The sequence below is a fragment of the Symsagittifera roscoffensis genome, chromosome 3, assembly GCF_963678635.1.
Source record: "Symsagittifera roscoffensis chromosome 3, txSymRosc1.1, whole genome shotgun sequence".
Taxonomy (NCBI): domain Eukaryota; kingdom Metazoa; phylum Xenacoelomorpha; order Acoela; family Convolutidae; genus Symsagittifera; species Symsagittifera roscoffensis.
Window position 1 is genome coordinate 29159761 of NC_087064.1, and position 19913 is coordinate 29179673.

General features: G+C 34.7%; 1 protein-coding gene across 4 annotated transcripts in view; it reads left to right on the forward strand.

The window, feature by feature from the left end:
* LOC134841334 (calcium-activated potassium channel subunit alpha-1-like) overlaps window positions 1–19913 on the forward strand; it is a 55104-nt gene that overhangs the window by 20001 nt on the left and 15190 nt on the right. For all 4 annotated transcript variants that reach the window (XM_063857250.1, XM_063857253.1, XM_063857252.1 and 1 more), the window contains exons 7-13: window positions 2304–2474; window positions 3150–3241; window positions 5510–5726; window positions 11579–11731; window positions 12457–12728; window positions 18780–18848; window positions 19584–19670. In XM_063857250.1, coding sequence (XP_063713320.1) covers window positions 2304–2474; window positions 3150–3241; window positions 5510–5726; window positions 11579–11731; window positions 12457–12728; window positions 18780–18848; window positions 19584–19670 — 1061 coding nt within the window. The remainder of the gene's footprint in view (window positions 1–2303; window positions 2475–3149; window positions 3242–5509; window positions 5727–11578; window positions 11732–12456; window positions 12729–18779; window positions 18849–19583; window positions 19671–19913) is intronic.

The window sequence follows — 19913 nt, forward strand, 5'->3', positions numbered from 1 at the left end:
ATACTGTTTCAATTGAAGAGCAATAAAGTTTTTTGTTTATGTGTTTTGAGGGTGAGGAGGGTGACTTCTTAACTTTTTATAAGTCTTAAGGTTTTTTGGCTTTGTTACCTCTTGGTAATTTTTTTGTGTTTGTTAGCGCTTGCTAATTCCACATTCTTTGTTTCGGCATATTTTAATTTCAAAATTAGCCTGCTTCATTTTGATAGATATTTTCGATTTTTTTTTACTTAGCGGCTTTCTTGCTTTGTATCGCAAATGGTGCGAGGCTCAGCTTCGCTCTTTGTAAAAGGTTTCCCCATAGTCGTTCCATTGTAGGGTTGTTTACATTTTCTGAAGTAAAACGCAACTTCTAGTTGAGATAATTGAAAAATTTTGGGTTGTTTAATTTTTCAGCAAAAAAGCAAAAATGTTTTCAACAGTTTTCCACTAAATCCTGTAAATGCAAGACAATTTACGTTATCTGATTGAAGAAGTAGAAATGGCACGAAAGAAATGAATGAATTTCTCACTTCGAAAGTTAATTCTAATTGGAAGGTTTGGCAACCCAGTTTTCTCTAATTGTTCGTTTTTTTTAAACAAAGTTGACCATTAAATTATTCTCAAAATCGGAAAGCGCTTTTACGTGATGTAATTTTTAAGAGTCGAAGATCGTAGTTCAGACTCTTATTTTTTTCAGGAAAAGTTTTGAAATTTGTTCAGGCTCAAATTTACTTTTTTTGCGGTTTGATTTTTTTGATTTCTTTTCAAGTTTATTTCAATTTCTTTCTTGAAAGGAAGGCAAACTAAATTATCGAACAGACTAAACTATCGATGTTGAAAGGAAGGCAAACTAAACTATCTTAATTTCGAAAGTGGAATTTAAATTTCAGGTTGGAAAAAAGTATCTATCGACACAGTTTTGTCAAAAATAAAAAAGTGTATAGAAAAGTGACAAGCATAATTTGTTCTAGAAATTCAAAATGATCTAACACCATAAATTTTAATTTAGAAATTCGGAAGTTGAATTTTTTTCAAAATTTTCCATCTCTGTTGCCTATGTTTTACCTTTTTGGCGACAAGCAAGGGTATTGTAACCGGATACTAGATTTTCCCCCTTAAAGATTTCGCTCGTAAAGGTATTTGAACTTAATTCATAATTATTTTTTTGCAGGAATAGCCGGGACCCGTTTGTTTTTTTTTTGCAAATTAAATTTTCTGCTTTCTTCCGTCTCTATATTTTTGTCGGCTGAGTTCCTGTAGCCCGTTCGGCTTTATTTTCAGTTTATGAATGTCTAAGTTCCCCTTGGTGGAGGTGATGTTTCTGTTTGTGGAATTGATTAGTTCAAATAATTTTTTTTGCACAAATGAATTTTTTTTGAATTTTTTGCTCCTAACATTAATGTGCACGGAATTTTTAGGCATACAATTATTGTTTGCGATTAGCAAGCGTTATCAATTTGAATCATAGACTTAATCTTGAAAACAACTTGTCCAACATAATCACTTAATCATTTTCCAAATCCGCACTTCGTCAGCCAACAGATATTTTTACGCATGTTTGCATTTCAAGTACCCGTTCTTTCCAATATTCGTTTTTCATGTTGGCTTTAAATTATCCAACTCCGGTTGTATGAATTCTTTTTTTTTGTTTACGCGGCTTGAAGTATTTTTGTATTAAACCTAATCGTCCTGATTGCCTCATTTTGCATAGTTGGATGAGCAAAACAAGTTTTTTATGCGTGTGAGTCTCCTAGGAGGGTAATTTGATATTTTAAAAAAGTTTTTTTTAGTATGAGCGTTATTATTTTTAAGCTCAATGGTTGTCTGCTCAAAAATGTCAATTTTGGAACCGGTTTGTAAGTTCTGTTTCGATGCTATTATAATTTTCAATGCTATTATTTGACATGTTTTTTCTACAAAAGTTTGAAACTTGTTAAAGTCAATTTGAGACAAAGATATGAAATTTTGGCAAATCTAGCTTTTCTCGACGTTTTCAAAAATAAATTTTCTCAAAAGTGGTGATATTATCTTTCAAAATAGCGGTCGCATATTTTCCTTTTCACACCAATTAAGTTCACAGAGTTGATGAATTGGGGGGTCATTGCTTACGATTAGTTACATTTTTGAAGGCTATTTTTATTTGTTTTTACGTTCATTAGGCTATAAGTAAAGGCGGGAAACCGAAAAAATCGGCAAAACGTAGTAATTTTTTTGCAATTACAAATGTGATTGGTAATTTCTGTGCTTCTTGCACAGGCAGCAACCGGTTACTTTATAGAAATGAATTTGATCTATTAATTTAATATGCAAGTTGTGTGTTGTAGATTGAGAACAGTGGCGACGTGTGGGTGAACTTCACCAACCCCCAGATCCTGTCCTACTGGGAGTGCTGTTACATGCTGATGGTGACCATGTCCACTGTCGGCTATGGAGACATCTTCCCCAAGACCACATGTGGCAGGATGTTCATCACCATATTCATCCTCATCGGATTCGTAAGCGACACAAAATAAACTACAATAAAAAGTTGTGGTCCAAAAAAAAACCAAAAACAGCGTATAGTTCTTAAACAGGGGAACATCAGCGTTTTGGCATGTTCTTTTAAAATTTCGCCTGCGGGGCAGAAATTTTGGCCAATATAGGGTCTTTACAGTGATTTGGAAGAGCTCGGAAAAAATAATTTGGATGACCAAAAAAAAGTTCATCATTTATGAAAATCCGTTCCCCCTCGAGAAAATCCTAGATTCGCCCCTGCTACCCAAGTCTAAATGATCTTAATTATTTGGCTGTTATACCAACCATCACTGCGTCAATTTTTTTATATTTTGTTTATTTTTTTTTCACGTCATTTTTGTCTTATTTACAATAAATTTGAGAAACAATAGTAAAATTACTGGTTACGCCATAAAATTGACGTTTATGAATGTCGATGAGAAAAGGGCGGTAAAAGAGTCTACTCCTTTTCGTCTGAAGAGTCCTTTTGGATTACAACGCCATGCATTTGGAAGTTTACCATGTCGTGAACAGTGTTTTAAAAAATTTGGCAAAATGTACGTTTTCGTAGTTTTCGTTTCTAAGAAATAGCGGACCTATTTTAAAAAAAGTTTCCAAAATTTTTATTTAAAAAACGCATGAATCAGTTCTAGCCAAGCAATGTTGCCTGATTTTAGGCCACATTCGCAAGCTATGTACCCGAAATTGTAGAACTTGTCTCAAACAGAAAGAAGTACGGAGGCTCATACAACCAAGAACGAGGAAGAAAGTAAGTGATTTTTTGGAAAGTGAGGATTAATCGTACCGGCTTAGTTAGTGTTTTGTTCAGTTCTCAACTCAAGCAGTTCAAGATTTTATCTTGAAGTACTTAAGTTGGTGTCCGAAAGGCATTGGTACGAGTTTAGACTCTTGGCTGTCAAGATTATCTTTTCGCAAATAAATTCTTAGATGATATACTGGGTCGACTTCAGAATTAAGATTTAATAATTGAACAAAGAAAAACACCAACTGTTATGAATTATTGCTTTGAAGCTAAATAAGAGGTGTCGAAATTTTGGATTTAGGCTCTATTTAACGATAAGAAATGACAGCAGATGATTGATTGTCTGGGTTTTCAAGGAAGATCTCGGTGTAATGAGACCAGATCATTTATTTCAAGCTGTGTTGTAAATGCTTCTAGGAAAATCCAGCCACCTGTCATGACTTACAATTTAATATACACATAGACACCATGTGTCCTTGTTAATATTGTCACTGCCGAATTTCCTGTTTCGAACGAGTGGTTATTTCGAAGTGAATTCATACCAGTGTTTGCTCAAGTTTAAACTGGGCTTTGAGCTTAAGTGGTGAGTTGGGTGATATTTAGACTGTGTAATTCTTATTCGCCCCACTGGTCATCAATTTCCAAAAGTGCGACGTCACTACAAGTGAGGACAGTTGACAGAGAAAATGGTTATGTTGAGCCGGAATACTTCGATTTTGTGTAGACTACAGATAGTTCGCTAATAAGTTATTTTCGGAAGCTAATAGACGTGCAAATCGAGACTCAAATATTAACTGGACGGCTGCCGGGTTTGAAATTTGTTCTCGTGTTTTGCTCTCAGTTTTGATAAAACATGATAGTAATCTGAGTGAGGCTCGGCTGTGTAGAATTAGTTTGTGAACCAGTGCCACGTCCTGGCGTCTTCTGCTTAAACGTTATTTTCCCTCAGACTTCAGCTAGATAGACCCAATCTATTCTAATGTGTAGTTTATTCGTCCGGATTTGTATCAAAATTAACTCCTGCCCAAAACATGCTCGCATTTTGCCCGCAAATATTTACATGAAAAACAAAAACAAAAAATCGTGTTTGAATTACGCGACTGAGATCTCAGTTTTGGGTCTGAAAGATCACGGAGTATCAACTTTGGGTCATTAAAAACCGCATTATTGTCTCGATTCGATATTTGCACAATATACCGGATAGAAGAATTTCCCCTGTTATTGCATCTTCGTTTAAAAAATCAGTTGTATTGAACTGAAATCTTGTACCGTATGTGCACGTAGATGTAACGAATACCTGGGACGGCAAAGGTACTAGTTTCGAATCTGACCAGGACTTGTTTTTTTTCGAACGGGAAATATTCCGTTTCAAATAAAATTGTCTGCCAATTTTGTCTGCTTTTTTCGGCTTAGTTGCGAATTCTTGGAATCGTTTTGTTTGCAGCGCGAATTTAGTGTTTGACTTATTTCTGCAATTTGTAATTTTACTTAGACTCAGTATTTCATTTTTTGTTTTTTTTTGTGACGCTTGAAAATTTTGTTTGGCCCAAATTATTTTTTGGTCGTTTCAAGGGAAACATAATTTTCACGCTCCCCTCCGCAATTTTTAATTTGGTTGTATTTTACCACTCGGTTTGTTGAAATTTCGTGTTTTTTTGGCTTAACAGGTTTCGGCTTGTTTTAAAACGGCTTATGAGCCTCTTTTTGCGTCTTTTGATGCGCGCAAATGGTTTTATGTGCCTCTGTGTGTCAGAAGGGGAAGGAGGACGCAAAAATGTGTTAGTTTTGAAAAATAGTTTGGCTTGATGAGTTTCTCAGGTATTTTTGGCTTTGTCATCGCTTGTTTAATTTTGCTCCGATGCTGATTTTGCAATTTTTTGTTTGGGCATGTTTTTTCACCACCATCTCCATTCATTTTGTTAGATCTAATTGTATCGCTAGTGGCGCGAAGCTCAGCTTCGCCTCTGTGGTTGCATTTTACATTTGTATTTCATAAGAAATCCCACTTGATGAGAACAGCTCTTCTGAGGACCATCGATGCATGTCCAATAATATATTATGAAGTTCTTGTTGCTCTGATACCTACATCTGGATTAAAGTTCCAGATTTGAAAACTCAAACCAAGTCAACCTAATTTTTTCTTGTTCATGTATTTGACTTGTTTTTGAGCAGACAATTTTCTAAGCGTATATCATCTATCAAGTGAAACGACTTGTATTTATGACTCATTCGATGTGACCTTGCTAGTATGCTAATGGAACATAATCTTTTTAGGCACATAGTTGTGTGTGGACACATAAACTACGAATCAGTATCCAGTTTCATAAAGGACTTCCTCCACGAGGACAGGGATGACGTGGATGTGGTCATAGTCTTCATCCACCAGTCGGCACCTGACCTGGATCTCCAGGCACTGTTCAAGAGACACTTCACCCAGATGGAGTTTTTCCAGGGATCAGTTATGAACACCAAGGACCTCGAGAGGGTCAAGGTCAGTAGATAAATCAACGTTTTTTATTTGCTCAAGCGTGCTTGGCAGCGAAGGGTTATGGGATCAGGTAAATTTTCCTATCATTTAAGTGCAAATTTTTGTGTTAATTAAACAGCATATGACCTAGCTGCCTCCGCCTATTAATGCTCATTCTTTTGACTCTTCTTTTCCAGTTTTCCACTCACTCGTAAAGTTACAAAATAAAAAATATTCAAAAATTCTCACACGAAATTCGAAAGAAAAGCCTCCTAGAGTTCATTGACTATTTGGGTATTTCCCATCATAGCTTCCAGCGTAGTAACATAGGCATAAGCCCACCTACTCTGAGATTTGAACACTAGAGTGGTTATGTTTTGCTTCAGCTACAAGGGAAAGACCCGACTTTTTTCAACTATTTGTTGGCTATGTTTTTAGTGTTGATTTTTGTGAAAACCGTTTGATTTTGGAACAAATTGATGTGTAATACTTTTTTGTCAATTTATTTGTATCAAATCGGTTGTAGACCAGGAAGTGAATAATAATTTCCTTACACTACCGAACTTTAGTGAGCGTTAGTGTAATAGTATGACAATTTTTTCTAATCTTAGTCGCAAATATTGGTGCCACTTATGGTGGGACCCTCACGAGTTTTTGATAGCATGTGCTTCGACATTCGAACAGTAATAAGGTAAAACAGTTGATGCATTTCATCAAATGAACCGGAAAAAAAATATAATTGTTTCAAACAACGTAACAATAATAAAAATTCGATTTCAGAAGTTTTGTAACTTAATAGATTTCGCAATTTTTTGAATTGCTTATTTTATACAATGTGGCTTCATGCTTTCAATTTTTTACATGCAAAGTTAGTGTGGATGTCTAAAGTTTGTTATATTCCAAATTGTGTTTTGCGAAATTGTGTCTATTTGTATTTAGTGCCACTTTTGGTGCATAGCATTGACAATTAATTAGCATATGTAATTGCTTTATTTGTGACCAGTGTTAGCCGATTGTTAAGCTTTCTTGGCTGAGAGGGCAAGGCTTGAGGCGCCATTTCTCGGGGTTGCAGGTTGGAAGCCAATAGGTAGCAAAGTTTTACTAATTCGAGGCTTATTTCTAATTTTCTTATTTCACTTTATAAAGCTGCTTTTTGTCTTTTTCTGTTTTTTTTTTGTTTCTCTGTATAAAGCTTCTTTTTTTTGTGTGCTCACTAGTGTTTGTGAAGCAAACCTTTTTGTTGATACATCTACTCTAAATAATCGGGATTTTACTAGATAATAGGCTTATTTTTGAATTGTATGAAGTTCGCCCAGTGTTGTGTTAACTAGGTTGCTTAGAATAATCAAGAAAATTTCGAAAAGACTTTTTTTCCCGTGATTAACTTTGTCCACAAGATCTGCACTTCTAGAGGATTTTCACTCCTAAGCAGTATCTTTTCTCTAGAAGATACTTAAGTTATAATTATTTCAAACCTGTTCCAGGTAGTACTTATCTTTTCAAAAAAGTTTTTATTTTTTTTTCGTTCGTGGTTTTCGTCCTAGTTTCTGTCGTTTTTTTCCCGTTTTTTTCAAACGCCATTTTTTTTTATCTGGTAAGGTTTTTTCTGTTTTTTTAAGCATGGGTTTTGTTCCAATTCAAACACTTTTTACTTTAACTGGAACTTCACAAATTTATCAATTTTTCATGTCTGTTTTGCATGACTTTTTTTTCGTTTTTTTTTAATATTCAAACAGTTTCAGTTTGTTGTATCGATTTAGTCAACTTATTTTGTGTAATTTGAAGAGCAAAATATAGCCGTTTGGGATTATGTGTTTCAGTTCGGATGGGTCGTTAAAAATTTTTAAATTTTATGAGTTTTTATGACAACAGTTTTGTTTTCGGCTCAACAGGTTTCGACCCAAAGTTTGTCTGTTGCCGCTCAGTTAGGTTTTGTTGCGGCTCACAAAATGATTTCCATTTTTTAAGGCCTGTTTATGAGCTTCATCCGATACAAATATGAAGTTTTTGTAGTTGTTATTTTTCAACTTTTGTCAAGTTATTTTTTCAAGTAATTTTTTCCAAAATAATTTATCAGAAATATTTTTGACTTCTGTATTTTTTTTTCATTTACTGTGTTGTAGCGCAATATGTTTTTGTGCATTGCATTTGTTGCAAAATTCCGCTTCGCCTCTGTGTTGAATTATATTTTGTCACATAAACATCAGAATCGTAAAACAATCACGCAACTTTATATGGCAGTAAAATTCGAAACTCAGTTTTGGTTGCTCATTTTGACGGAAACGATATATATCAAACGACCTTAAACTGTGATGAAAATCTATAAAGCTAGCATAATAATCAGAAACGTAAGATGTTGACCGCGAACCATTTAGGGTAGCCGACGCTACCGGCTAGTTAGTTTAGCGGTCAAGGTTAATCATTTTAACTAGAAAAAAGGACGAAAAACTGTCTGTGGGGGTATGATCCACCCAAGTCCCAACATTTAAAAAAAACACTATCGCTACATAGCAAATGGCATGGTGCGAATCGAACCCGGAATTTTTGATCACTCGTCAACGATTTATACGTTAGGCTCATATCGTTTCATTTTCTGGTTATAAAATGGAGGTAATGAAAAGAACTAAGTGCGGTTTCACTTATTTGTACCGTGGTTTTTCCAAGAGTGGATTGACGCAGTGAAGAGTCTTATACATGTCTTGATGATTTTTTGTTTTTTTTTCCAGGAAAAAGTCTTAAACTGCTCTTATAACTACAGATGTGCATTCAATACACTTGCGAAAGCAGTTGTCTTGTAAAAGGGAAGACTTTTTTCCGTAAACAATTTTTCTCTCAAACTCACTTATTGTTTCACTTCCTATTCTTTTCTCCTAATAACTTTCAGGCTCGTTCCCAGCCTAGGGGTAGCGCTGTTGCCTTTGGACCCGAAGTACTGGTCTCGGCCGGACCTTTTTTTTGCAGTATGTATGCAATTGAAAACTTTTTCTCGTTAAAAATTGAATGGTCGGACTTTCGTTTCTCTGCTCAACTTCTGTCGGCTTAGTTGCCACATAGTTTTTTTGTACTCAATTGTATGACATCCTTGCCTAGAATGAACTTCTATCGAGACATACAAAAATTCAATTTTTGATAGAACTAGTTTTAAATCAACTTGTTAAGATTCGATGAACGTAGTTGAGATATAGATCGTGGTGATTTTAATATAGGGAAAGTCTTAAATTGCTCTAATAACAAGAAATGTATTCATATTTTTAAATGCACAGATGAATGCTCTAAGGTATATATGCGTTCAATTCAAGTTCTTTTGCTAGAAGGTAGGCAAAATGCAACTTCCAATTATGAAGGCTTAAATGGCAAAAAAGTTGAGATCGGTGCCTAGTTTCGAAAGTGGAGTTTAATTTTTGGATTTCCGAGCAAAATAAAATTTTTATAGCAATGCAGTTTTCTCAAATTGGGTTAATATTTTCAAAAATGTGTCAATAATAACTTGTTCTTGAAATTCAAAGAGCTTTAAGGCCATATATTTTTAGTTTGGAATTCGAAGTTTTTTCAAAATTAAATCATTTTAGTTTTTTTTGCGCTCATTGACTCTTACCCAAATGTCTGTTGGCTATGAAATAATTTTTAAAAAAATTTAAGTTTGTTGTATCGCAATAGGTGTGAAGCTCTGCTACGCATCTCTGTGACTTATGCTAATTACGGAAAGGCAAATACCACGAAAAACATGAAAGTTTGGATGGTGGGTTTTAAGCTTTCCCAGCGCAATACAAAGTTAACCTGGTGATCCATTTTTCTAACGTTTTTTTATGCAAAAAATGTCAATCATAAAAGATTCATGAAATTCAAAGAGCTTTTAATCGATTGTTCATCTCCGGAATTCAAAAGTTCAAAATAGTTCAAGAAAATTTTTTTTCGGTTTCTTTTAATGGCACTTTCAATTGCGTTGGTTTTTTCCATATGTTGGCTGTTTCAGACATGTGTTAATCTATAATGCGAAATATTGGCATCGAAAGTTTGCATCTGGTTAGGCAACTAAGGTTCTTCAATCACTGATAAATTTAAAAAGTGGATAATAATCCTGCTCATTTTTTGGCAGCTACTTGTTTCAATTTTGAACAGTCGTATGTATGTAAGATCATTCCGAGTATCACAGATCCCGATACCGTACCTTAATGCGGGTATTTAAATTGCTGCTCTGTAGTTTGCGTTCAAAGTCGTGTTAAGATGTCCTCTTTTGATATCAAATTAGCGTCGATGAGTGACGTAAATAAAGCTCTAAAAGGAGGACACGAATTGATTGAACCCACATTTTTGGGATTAGTGTGCTTTATTACAAAGGACATAGTGCCTAAATGTGAAATATGTTCTTGGATTGGCTTGGATCGAAATTACTAGAGGAGGGTCACGTATCTAATTTTGAGCGACTGTCCGTGAGTTAAATCTTGATCAGGGGCAGTCCTTTACTTAAGTGGTCCATGTTGTTACAACAAAGTTAGTTCTGTTAGTTTAAGTGAAGTATCGAAGTATGTATCCCAAGTTGTTTCTTTAAAACTGTTTCTCCTCTCAGACCAAACATATGTTAGATTACAATGTAACCGACAGGTCATGCCATTTAGCAAAAGTTCAGCTCAATTTTCTATTTCACGTTTTGCTGTCCAATTTTTTTGATTTGTTGTTCAAAATAGATTGTTTGCATTTTTTCCTAAATCGTCAAAAAATAATTGAATTCGCTAAATCGGTCTTTAAATAATTGACTAGCAAAACTTTTTCTTCTAATTTAGGTTTTGGATAAGCGAAGCGGGCAGAAAGGAGGTAATGAATTGCGTCTCCTTTTATGCCCTGAAGTGTGTACTATTTCCGGTCTTGACAAACAGTCAAGATTATTGGACTCAACATGCTGTGAACAAGCTAACAACCCTATTGGCATGTGGACTAACACTCGTCATTGTAGAAAGTGTAAATCTCAACCACAGGAGACGAAATGCAATTAAAATGCTCGTCTGTTTCATTTCCTCATTATGTCAAGGGGAGGAATTTCAGGAGGGCGAAGATCTCCTTAATTGGATTTTTGAGTGGGAACTTTCAATTAAGTCTCCTCTCCTTTTTCTCCGCGTTTATAAGGCGGATACAGCTATGATAAATTGGCCCATGCTGCAATTTTTTTTGGGTTTCCGTAGAGATTTAATTTACAATGCGCGAATAGCTAGGGATACTAGAGTTCCTTCAATAAGATCATAATCAATACATGTCGAATGCATAGGGTGGGGGCGGGCTCTTAAAGTAAACAATTTATTTTGAGGATTTAAAGATTTATTTCTCCTTTTTGTAGGCTTCTGAAATAACGAGTTTTGAAAATTTTAAATCTCAGTACATGTTGCTCAGTCGAAAAAAATGCTCAAGTTCCCGGCCATTTTTAATATCAGTTTTTTGGAGTCGATGAACGTAGTAAAGACTCTTATACATGTGGTTTTCAAGTTCCGTTCAATTCCTTTGTTAAAAAATGGCCACGTTAGAGGTCACGAAAAACTTAATTGACTTCTAGTTTCGAAATTGGATTTTCATTTTCAGATTTCCCAGCGGAATAAAAGTTTTACCTATTGATCCAGTTTTCTCAAATTGGAACAATTATATCAAGAAATTGTCACTCATGAATTGTTGTATAATTTAAAGAGCTTTTAGGCCATTTTGTTTCATTTGGCCATTTTGAAATTCGAAAATTGAGATTTTTTACTGTTTGCTTGCGTTTATTGACTCGTTTCCGACTCTCTGTTTTACTTGAGGGCTATGTTCAGTTTTACTATATCGCAGCTTCAGCTAAAGTGAGTTGACGTTGTTGAGAAGATATGTGATTATAAATGATTTTGGTCGTATTTCAGATTGACCAGGCGGACGCGTGTCTCATCCTGGCAAACAAGTATGCGTGCGACCCCAACGCAGAGGACGCCGGCAACATCATGCGCGTCATATCAATCAAGGACTTCCACCCCAAAATACGCATCATCACCCAAATGCTTCAGTACGAAAATAAGGCAAGTAGTATTTACAGTTAACGGGAATTGATTAAGAGTAATGAACGTAGTGAAGACTCTTATAAAGGTCTTGCTGATTTTTAAATTTTTTTTTGAGGAAAATTCTCTAATATCTACAGATGTTTATTCATACATATTGATGCATTTATGAATTCACTTAGGTATACATGCACTTTTTGAGTTCAATTGGAAATGGCGCGAAAAAACGTGAAGGGTTTCTAGTTTCAAAAGTGGTATTTAATTTTTGGATTTCCAGCGGAATAAAACTTTACCTATTGATCCAGTTTTCTCTAGTTGGGTTCATGTTATCAAAAAAGCGCCAATCATAAATTGTTCTTGAAATTCAAAGAGCCTAAAGGGCTTCTATTTTTTCTCTGAAAATCGAAAGTTGAGATTTTTTCAAGAAAGTCAGCGTTTTTTTAAGTTTATTTGCATTCATTACTCTTTTCCAATCTTCGTCTGGCTATGTTTTATGTTTACTTGCGTTCATTACTCTTTTCCAATCTTCGATTGGCTATGTTTCTGTAATTGTACTCGTTTGCAATCTGGGCAATCAAGACAAGTGCGCATGAGATTGCTCAACGGTTTCATTGAACTGGAATTCTATAATTGAAGGAACGAAAAATTGTATTAGTTCGCTATGAGTTCTGCGAAAATGGTATGTGGTTGCGTTTTGTATTGCCTCGAGAGTTAATCATGTAAGTGTATGTGACTGTGCGTTGCAGGCGCACCTCCTGAACATTCCTTCGTGGAACTGGCGAGACGGGGACGACGTGGTGTGCCTGACGGAGCTCAAGCTGGGCTTCATCGCACAGTCCTGTCTGGCGCCAGGCTTCTCCAGTGTGATGGCTAACCTGTTTGCCATGCGCAGCAACCCCAAGGTCGACGAGGAGGGCAACTCCTGGCTGAAACACTACCTGGCCGGGACTGCCAACGAAATGTATACCGACTATCTCTCTAGTGCCTTCTCAGGACTCACCTTCTCCCAAGTGGCAGAGTAAGCAGAGACACATTGCACAAAAAATGCGAACAATAGAGGCCTTTTAAATTTGAAAAAAAAAATTAGAAATTTCATTTAATTCTCATTTGGTAAAATATTTGCTAAATTTGGAAGACAAAGCTCGATCATTTGTTATTAAGTGTCAATGAACATAATAAAGACATTTGTATGGGTCTTGTTGATTTTTTTTAATGAGGAAAAGTCATGAATTTTGTGCACGCTAAAATTCGATTTTTTTTGCGTTTTTTTGGTTTCTTTTTAGTTTCTGTTCATTTCCTCTGTTAAAGGGAAGACAAAATCCATTATCGATAAGCAAATGTGTTAAGTTCATGAAAAACTTGATCGGTCTCTATTTTCGAATTTTTTCAATTTTTAGATTTCTCAGCAAATTAAAAAAATACTTAATGATTCAGTTTTCTCAAATCGGGTTAGTTTTATCGAATAAGTGTCAATAATTAATTGTTCTTGAAATTCGAAAAGAAATAAGCACACAAGTTTTTCTTTGAAATTAAATATAGGTCTTGACCGCGATAATGTTTTTTTTTCAAAAATTCTAAATTTGTTCACGCTGTAATTTGATTTTTCGTAGTTTGATTTTTGTTTTAACTGCAGATCATTTCCTTTGTTAGTTTCAGGTAGCGAAAAACGTGATCAACTTCGAATTCCGAAAGTGGGTTTCAATCAAATTTTCCACCGGAATAAAAACTAAAAATTGATGGAGTTTTTGGAGGCAGTGTTCATAAGTCTATATTGTGCAGATAATTTACATGAATAAATTCTATATCAATGAGTTTCTTAATCGTTTTTTAATCCGCAATTTTTTTTGAACGAAATCTATTCGGTTTCTTCCTAGTCTTAAGAAAATTGTGAACGGAGATATTTGTTGAATTTTCTGAATTTTGTAGGATGATAAAGTTTTTAAAAGATGCGATTTTCTCTTACTTTTTGGCAAGTTTTTTTTTCGCAGAGGTAATTTTGTCTAATTAGGATTTGAAATGTTAATGAGCGAAGTGATTTATCACTTATTTACACAACGACCGTAATGTAGCACGGCAATTCTTTTTTCTTCCAACATAAGGCGCAAATATTGGTGCCATTTTTTGTGGCACCTTGACGGCTTTTTGATAAGGTGTGCTTTGATGTTCAATTAGTAATAAGTTAACACAGTTTCTTCATTTTTAATTCATACAGTACAACAAAAAATTCGATTTCAGAAATTTTCCAACTCAATATATCTGGCAAATTGTTTTTTAAATGCATAGTTTATACATAATTTGTTTCCAATTAATTATATGCCAGGTTTTTGTGGATGGCTTCAGCGTGTTATATTCCAAATGATTACATCCAATATTATGCCTATGTGTATTTGGTAGTACTTTTTGCTGCACTGCATACGCAATTTTATCAACATATAAAGCTGCTTTATTTGTGGCCAATGTAAGTGAATTGTCAAGGGCTGGTGGCGCAGATGTGAGGACAGGGGACTCTAAATCTCCTGGCCGGAAGATCGATTAGGCTAAAGCAAAAGTTTTAGTCCTCATTTTTTTTCTTTTTTTAAGAGCTGCTTTACTGTCGTTTTCGCGCAAGCGAAAACGACAGTACGAACTTTCTCTTTTTTCCATTCTAAGTCGCAACTAGAAGTGCTACTTTTGGTGGCAGTTTTGAATCGGCAGGCTGCGGTAGCAGTATAATTTCATATGTGCTTTGACATTTGATTAGTAAAAATTAACTTGTGATATATTCTTAATTCATCAAATGAATCGAAAAAAGTTATTGGTTTCTAACAGCGGTACAATGATAAAAAGCTGGATTTCAGAAATTTTCCAACTCAAGGTATCTCGAAATTCTTTTTGAAATGCATAATTTATACATAATTTGGCTTCATGCTTTCCAATTTATTACATGCAAAATTGTGTCTTTTTGTATTTGATGCTACTTTTGCTGCTTCGAATTGGCATTTTCTTAGGATATGTAGCTGCGTTATTGATGGCTAGTTTGTAGGGAATTCAAGCATCCGTGGCTGAGTGGTAAGTGCATGAGACTCAAATTTGCTAGGTCGTAGATTCGAATCCGACACGTAGCCGAGTTTTTACTAATTCGAGGCCTACTTCTGCTTCTTCTTATTTCACTTGATAGAGCTGCTTTTTGGTCGCGTTCTCGCAAGTGTTTGCGAAGCGCAGCATCGCCTCTATGTATAATTTGGTCGCGCTCAAGTTAAATTTTTAGTATTTCCAGTTTTTTAAAGTTGCGAGAGGAAGTGTCTTGTAATCGGGAACTAGACTTGTTTCCCCATAAACAACTTTCTACAATTCATCTCATATTCTCTTTTCTTTACAAACCTTTTCTCCATGATGCTCCTCTTAAACTTCCAGGTTCCCTCTCATTTGGCCCAGAGGTAACGCCGTCCTCTTTGAGTCCTAAGGTCTGGGCTTTGAGTCTAAGCCGTACTTTTTTTTAAGTTTGTATGCAATTTGAAAAATTTCAGTAAAAATTGAATTGTCGGACTTCCGTTTGTGATCTCAAGTTTTGTCGGCTTACTTGCCATTTAATAGGTTTTGCTCGTGCTATAAGCAGCATTCATTGTAGTTGCAAATGCAAGTGTTGTTCATTCTAGCTTCAGGGGTTTTGAAGTGTTTGAAGCTATCGCAAGGGTATTACAATTGGGTACTGATTTTTTTTCCCGTAAACAACTTTGTCCACAGGACTCATTGAACTGGTGGTACCTTGGTTCATAATGAATTCAAAATTTGTAGTTCTTTTGCATGCTTAGCCTGGTGGTAGCGAGTACTCCTGGGACGGCCAAGGTCCTGGATTCGAATCTGACCAGGGCCAGTTTTTTTTTAACCGTAATTGTTCCGGTTCAAAAAAGTTTCGGCCTATCATTTTTCTGCCTATGTTTTATCGGCTTAGTTTCCATATCTAAGAATCGTTCATTATAGCTGTAAACAATTTAAATTGCAGTTGTTTTTAGCATTCTAAAGTTCCGGCCGAATCGAAATTCGCTTTTCACATGGTTGTAATTTAACCAGCTCGATTTGTTATTTTTTTCCCGTTTTTTCCGTTTTTTTATCGGCTTAATAAATTTCGACCTAATTAGTATCGACTTAGTGGCCTCTTATTGCGTTGTTACTTCCAAAAAAATTTTGTGGGCGTGTGTGTGCTCTGATGGGAAAAGGGACTTGACATTTTTTTTAGCTTAGAATTTTTCTTTTCGGAATGAAGGGTTTCTGCTCAGGTTTTTTCGGCTGTGTTACCGGATCTGGCGTAGAGGTAAAAATAACTACTTGGGATGGCAAACATTTGCGGTTCGAATCCGGCCGGGCCTTTTTTTGCAAACTAGAGTTTTTGTGCTTTTTCGGATTATCATTCGTCTGTTTATTTTTGTCGTCTTAGTTCCCGTAGCTCGATGGTTCAGCTTTATTCCAATTCGCTGTAACCCTCGTGCTTGAGATTACAAAGCACGGGAGTTTGATTCCAGTTGAGACATGTTTTTCCTGTAAATAGAAAAGTTTGGCTAATGTAGTTTGTCTATCTGCTTAGTTCTGCACAAAGGACTTTTTCTGACAGCATAACTTCTTTATAGCATTCCCAAAGCTCTTTGTAGAGTTTCTAATGGTACAGGAAGTTTTTTCCGGATATTTTGGACTTTTATTGCAATTTATTGACAAAAACAATTTTGTATTTTTTTTTCCGTTTCGCCTTTGAATTTGCTCTGCTTCGCCTCTGTGTTTAAAGTTTAATTCTGAAATCTGAAAACCTATAATCCATTTTCGAACCCAAAAGTCATTCACGTTTTTCATATGTATCACCACGCAATTGGAACAAAAAGATAACCGGTTGCAGTGCTATTTTAAAAAAATTTTAATGTCATTTTATTCGTGGCGTAAGGAGAGGATCTGAACGAAAGCCTTGAACTTATTAATATTCGACGTTCTTTTTATATTAGACATCTTTGAGGATAATAATTTTGCTTCAATATTAAATATGAAAATTTGAAAACCAAAAACCAAGTTTTTAGCAGTACACATATTTAAGTTAATTTTAAGCAGTACTGTTTTAAGCTGTAAGCAGTACTATTTTAAGCAGTACTATTTTAAGCTTTATTTAAGCAGTACTCAAAAAAAAACTTTTTTTGAAGAAGCAATTGCTTGCTGAGAAATTCCAAAAACTATTTTTTTTTATCGTAAAATAAATATCATACCGGTTTTCCTCGTGAGTGGAAAAATTTTTTACAATTAAAAAAAAAAATTTTGTTCGAATCACGACTGAAAGAGCTTGAATATGATCTATCACTTGACTTTCCGATGATTTTACATGCGCAGCGTAGTGTGATAGTTCGATGCAATTTTTTTGAAGGTAAGTCGCAAATAAAAGTGCCAGTTTTGATGGCACTTTTGTCTGCGAAAGTGCTACTTGGGAGCATTTTAAAAGGCAGCATTGGCAGTATTATACCATTTGCTTTGACATTTGGTTAGTGTTGAGTTAAAAGAATTGATACCTTTTTAATTCATCAAATTAACCGAAAAAGTCATGTTTCATGTAAAAGAATGAAAATTTAAAATTAATTTCAGAATTTTCCAACTCAATATATATTGCGTGAGATTTTTGAAATGCACAATTTATACACAATTTGGCTACAAACTTCTAATTTTCTACATTCAGAGTTAGTGTGGTTGCCTTTACCGTAATATATTCCAAATTTTTTCATATAAAATTTGTGTATTTGTGAAATTTGAAGCTACCTTTTGCCCCTTGTCTTTGTTTTTTGTAGGCAGCCAATCGCAAAACCTGAATGTCCGAAGACTGAGGATTAAATCACGTAGACGTTATTCATGTTTTAAAACTCATTAGTTTTTGAGAAACGATGGACCTAGTTCAGTCTCTTATATAGGTCGTGATGATTATTTTCGTTTTAATTTTTGTTTAGGCTCAATTTGATTTTTCGCGGTTTGACTTCGATGTTTTTTTATTTAGTTTAATTTCTTTGTTAACAAGAAGACAAACTCCCTTATCGAACAGTGAAAGTGTAAAAGGCCAGTTCTTTGTGATAATTAAGTATGTGACCGAGATTTAATGTGATAGTTTGTTGATTATGATACAGAGTTATCACACCACGCTCAATTTGATTTAAAAAGTTCAATAAGACCAATTTGAACAAAAAACACTTATTTGAAAGAAGTTGCAGTATTGTAGTTTTGAAAATATGGTATGAATATTTTGTGCTACTTGCACAGCAACCGGCTATGTTCCTTATTTTTACCGTTGTTTTTTTTTCACGAAAGTCCCAAAATTTGTTCACGTTAAAATTTGATTTTACCTGGTTTGACTTTTTAATTTTTTTTTAAAGTTAATTCGTTTTCTTGTTGCAAAATGCAGGCTAATTTCACTATCTCATCAAAAGTAAAAGTCACAAAAAATGTGAATGACTTCTAGTTTCAAAAGTAGACTTAAATTTCTGAATTCTTAGCGGAATAAAAAAATATTAATGATCCAGTCTCTAAGTTGGATTACTTTAAGTAAAAAGTGCCAATCATAAACAAGTCTTTTTTTCAAAGAGCTTTAACTTGATATGTTTCTTCGAAATTCGAAACTTGCAAAGTATTGAATAGTTTTCAACCAACTTTTATTCGGTTTTCTTACTATTACACTTTTCAAAGTGCTTGTTGGCTATGTTTTTTTTTCTTCCCTTTTTGACTATCTCAAAAAAGAACGAATGGGGTCAAATGTGTCGTATTAACGCCCAGTTAGTCGTTATTCGGATTGCAAAAAAAAACTTAAAAAAGAATCGCGAAAAACTATTTTTTTTTTTTCATTTCTTGGACTAAAATGATTTTCAGGCTGGAAATTTCAGATTGATTTTCCAATGTAATTGTTCTGGCGTTTTTACAATATTTGAATTTATTAAACTATTCTTATGGCTCATTTATCATTTCAGTCTCCTCTCGCTAACTAAAAATTGAACAAAAGCTTGAAAATTATATTTCCTGGGTGGTTGAAAATATTTTTACTACTTGCACAGCAACGAGCTAGCACTGTATTTTGTTTCAGGTTCATCTTCGTCAAATTAAAACTACTAATGTTTGCCGTGGAGCTACGAGACGAAAACGACGAGACTAAGTAAGTCAATTTCAAGTCGAATAGCACAAGCTATCAAAGCTCATTTTAGTGTTAGACAACATAATATCCCTGCATACACTTCTTTCATTACCGGTCGGTAGTTCCAATAATAATTTGCATTTTATCTGCTATTAATAAAAGATAACTAGCGCTTTGCGTAAACGAATTGTATCTACCAGATGGCAGCAAAATCTGCAAATTAAAATAAGAGAAAATAACAACTTTTTTGAATTTGAGTTGGACATTTATAAGGCATATTAGAAGTAGCGACTTTGTTATACGACGAATGGCTGAGAACTGGTTGATTTTACTTTTAGCCAACGAAAGTAAGTTCATTGGCTCAACTTCTCACTTAACCGAAACAGAGCAACTAATTTGACGCAAATAGAATCTGTCAGGTGATTTTGCCCTGTAACTGAAAAGGGGACTAAAACAATCATAACTCTTTTAACGCGTTTGGTTTGTCTTTTTAATGTATTTTATTTAACATCATCCTAATTGTACGAATACTTTGAGTATTTTGTGAATAATCATTCTCTGAGTTCATTTATAGCTGCGAGTAACCCCATTTCTTCGAGTAACCCCATGCGAAACATCTCATCTTTCTTAAAAACATTTGGCATAAGTTTTCTGTTTCATTTACCTGACGAGAAACCAAAAATAGTTCCAAAGCGGTACATTTTATTCAAAAACTAAAATACGGTTCAAAAAAGTAATTGTTTATGAATGTTTCAGAATAATAATAAACCCAGGAAGTAAAGTGTACATTCAGGACGGGACACTTGGCTTTTTCATCGCTGGATCAGCTCAAGAAGTGAAAAGGTTAGTCTCAGTCTTTTGGAAACTTGCATGTCTTGAATTTGGCAATTTCTGTGGGAAAACTCAGTGGGGCTTTTTTAAGGTAGACCAATTTGATTTTCCGAAGTTTCTCAAAACACTATCAAGATCCAATTTTGCCAATTTTTTTTTTCACGTCAAATGAGAACTTTCACGTGGTCGTCCGCACACCTCGTAATTACACTGTTTTAAGTAAGTACCAAAAGAGAGAATTTGAAAAATTTCGGC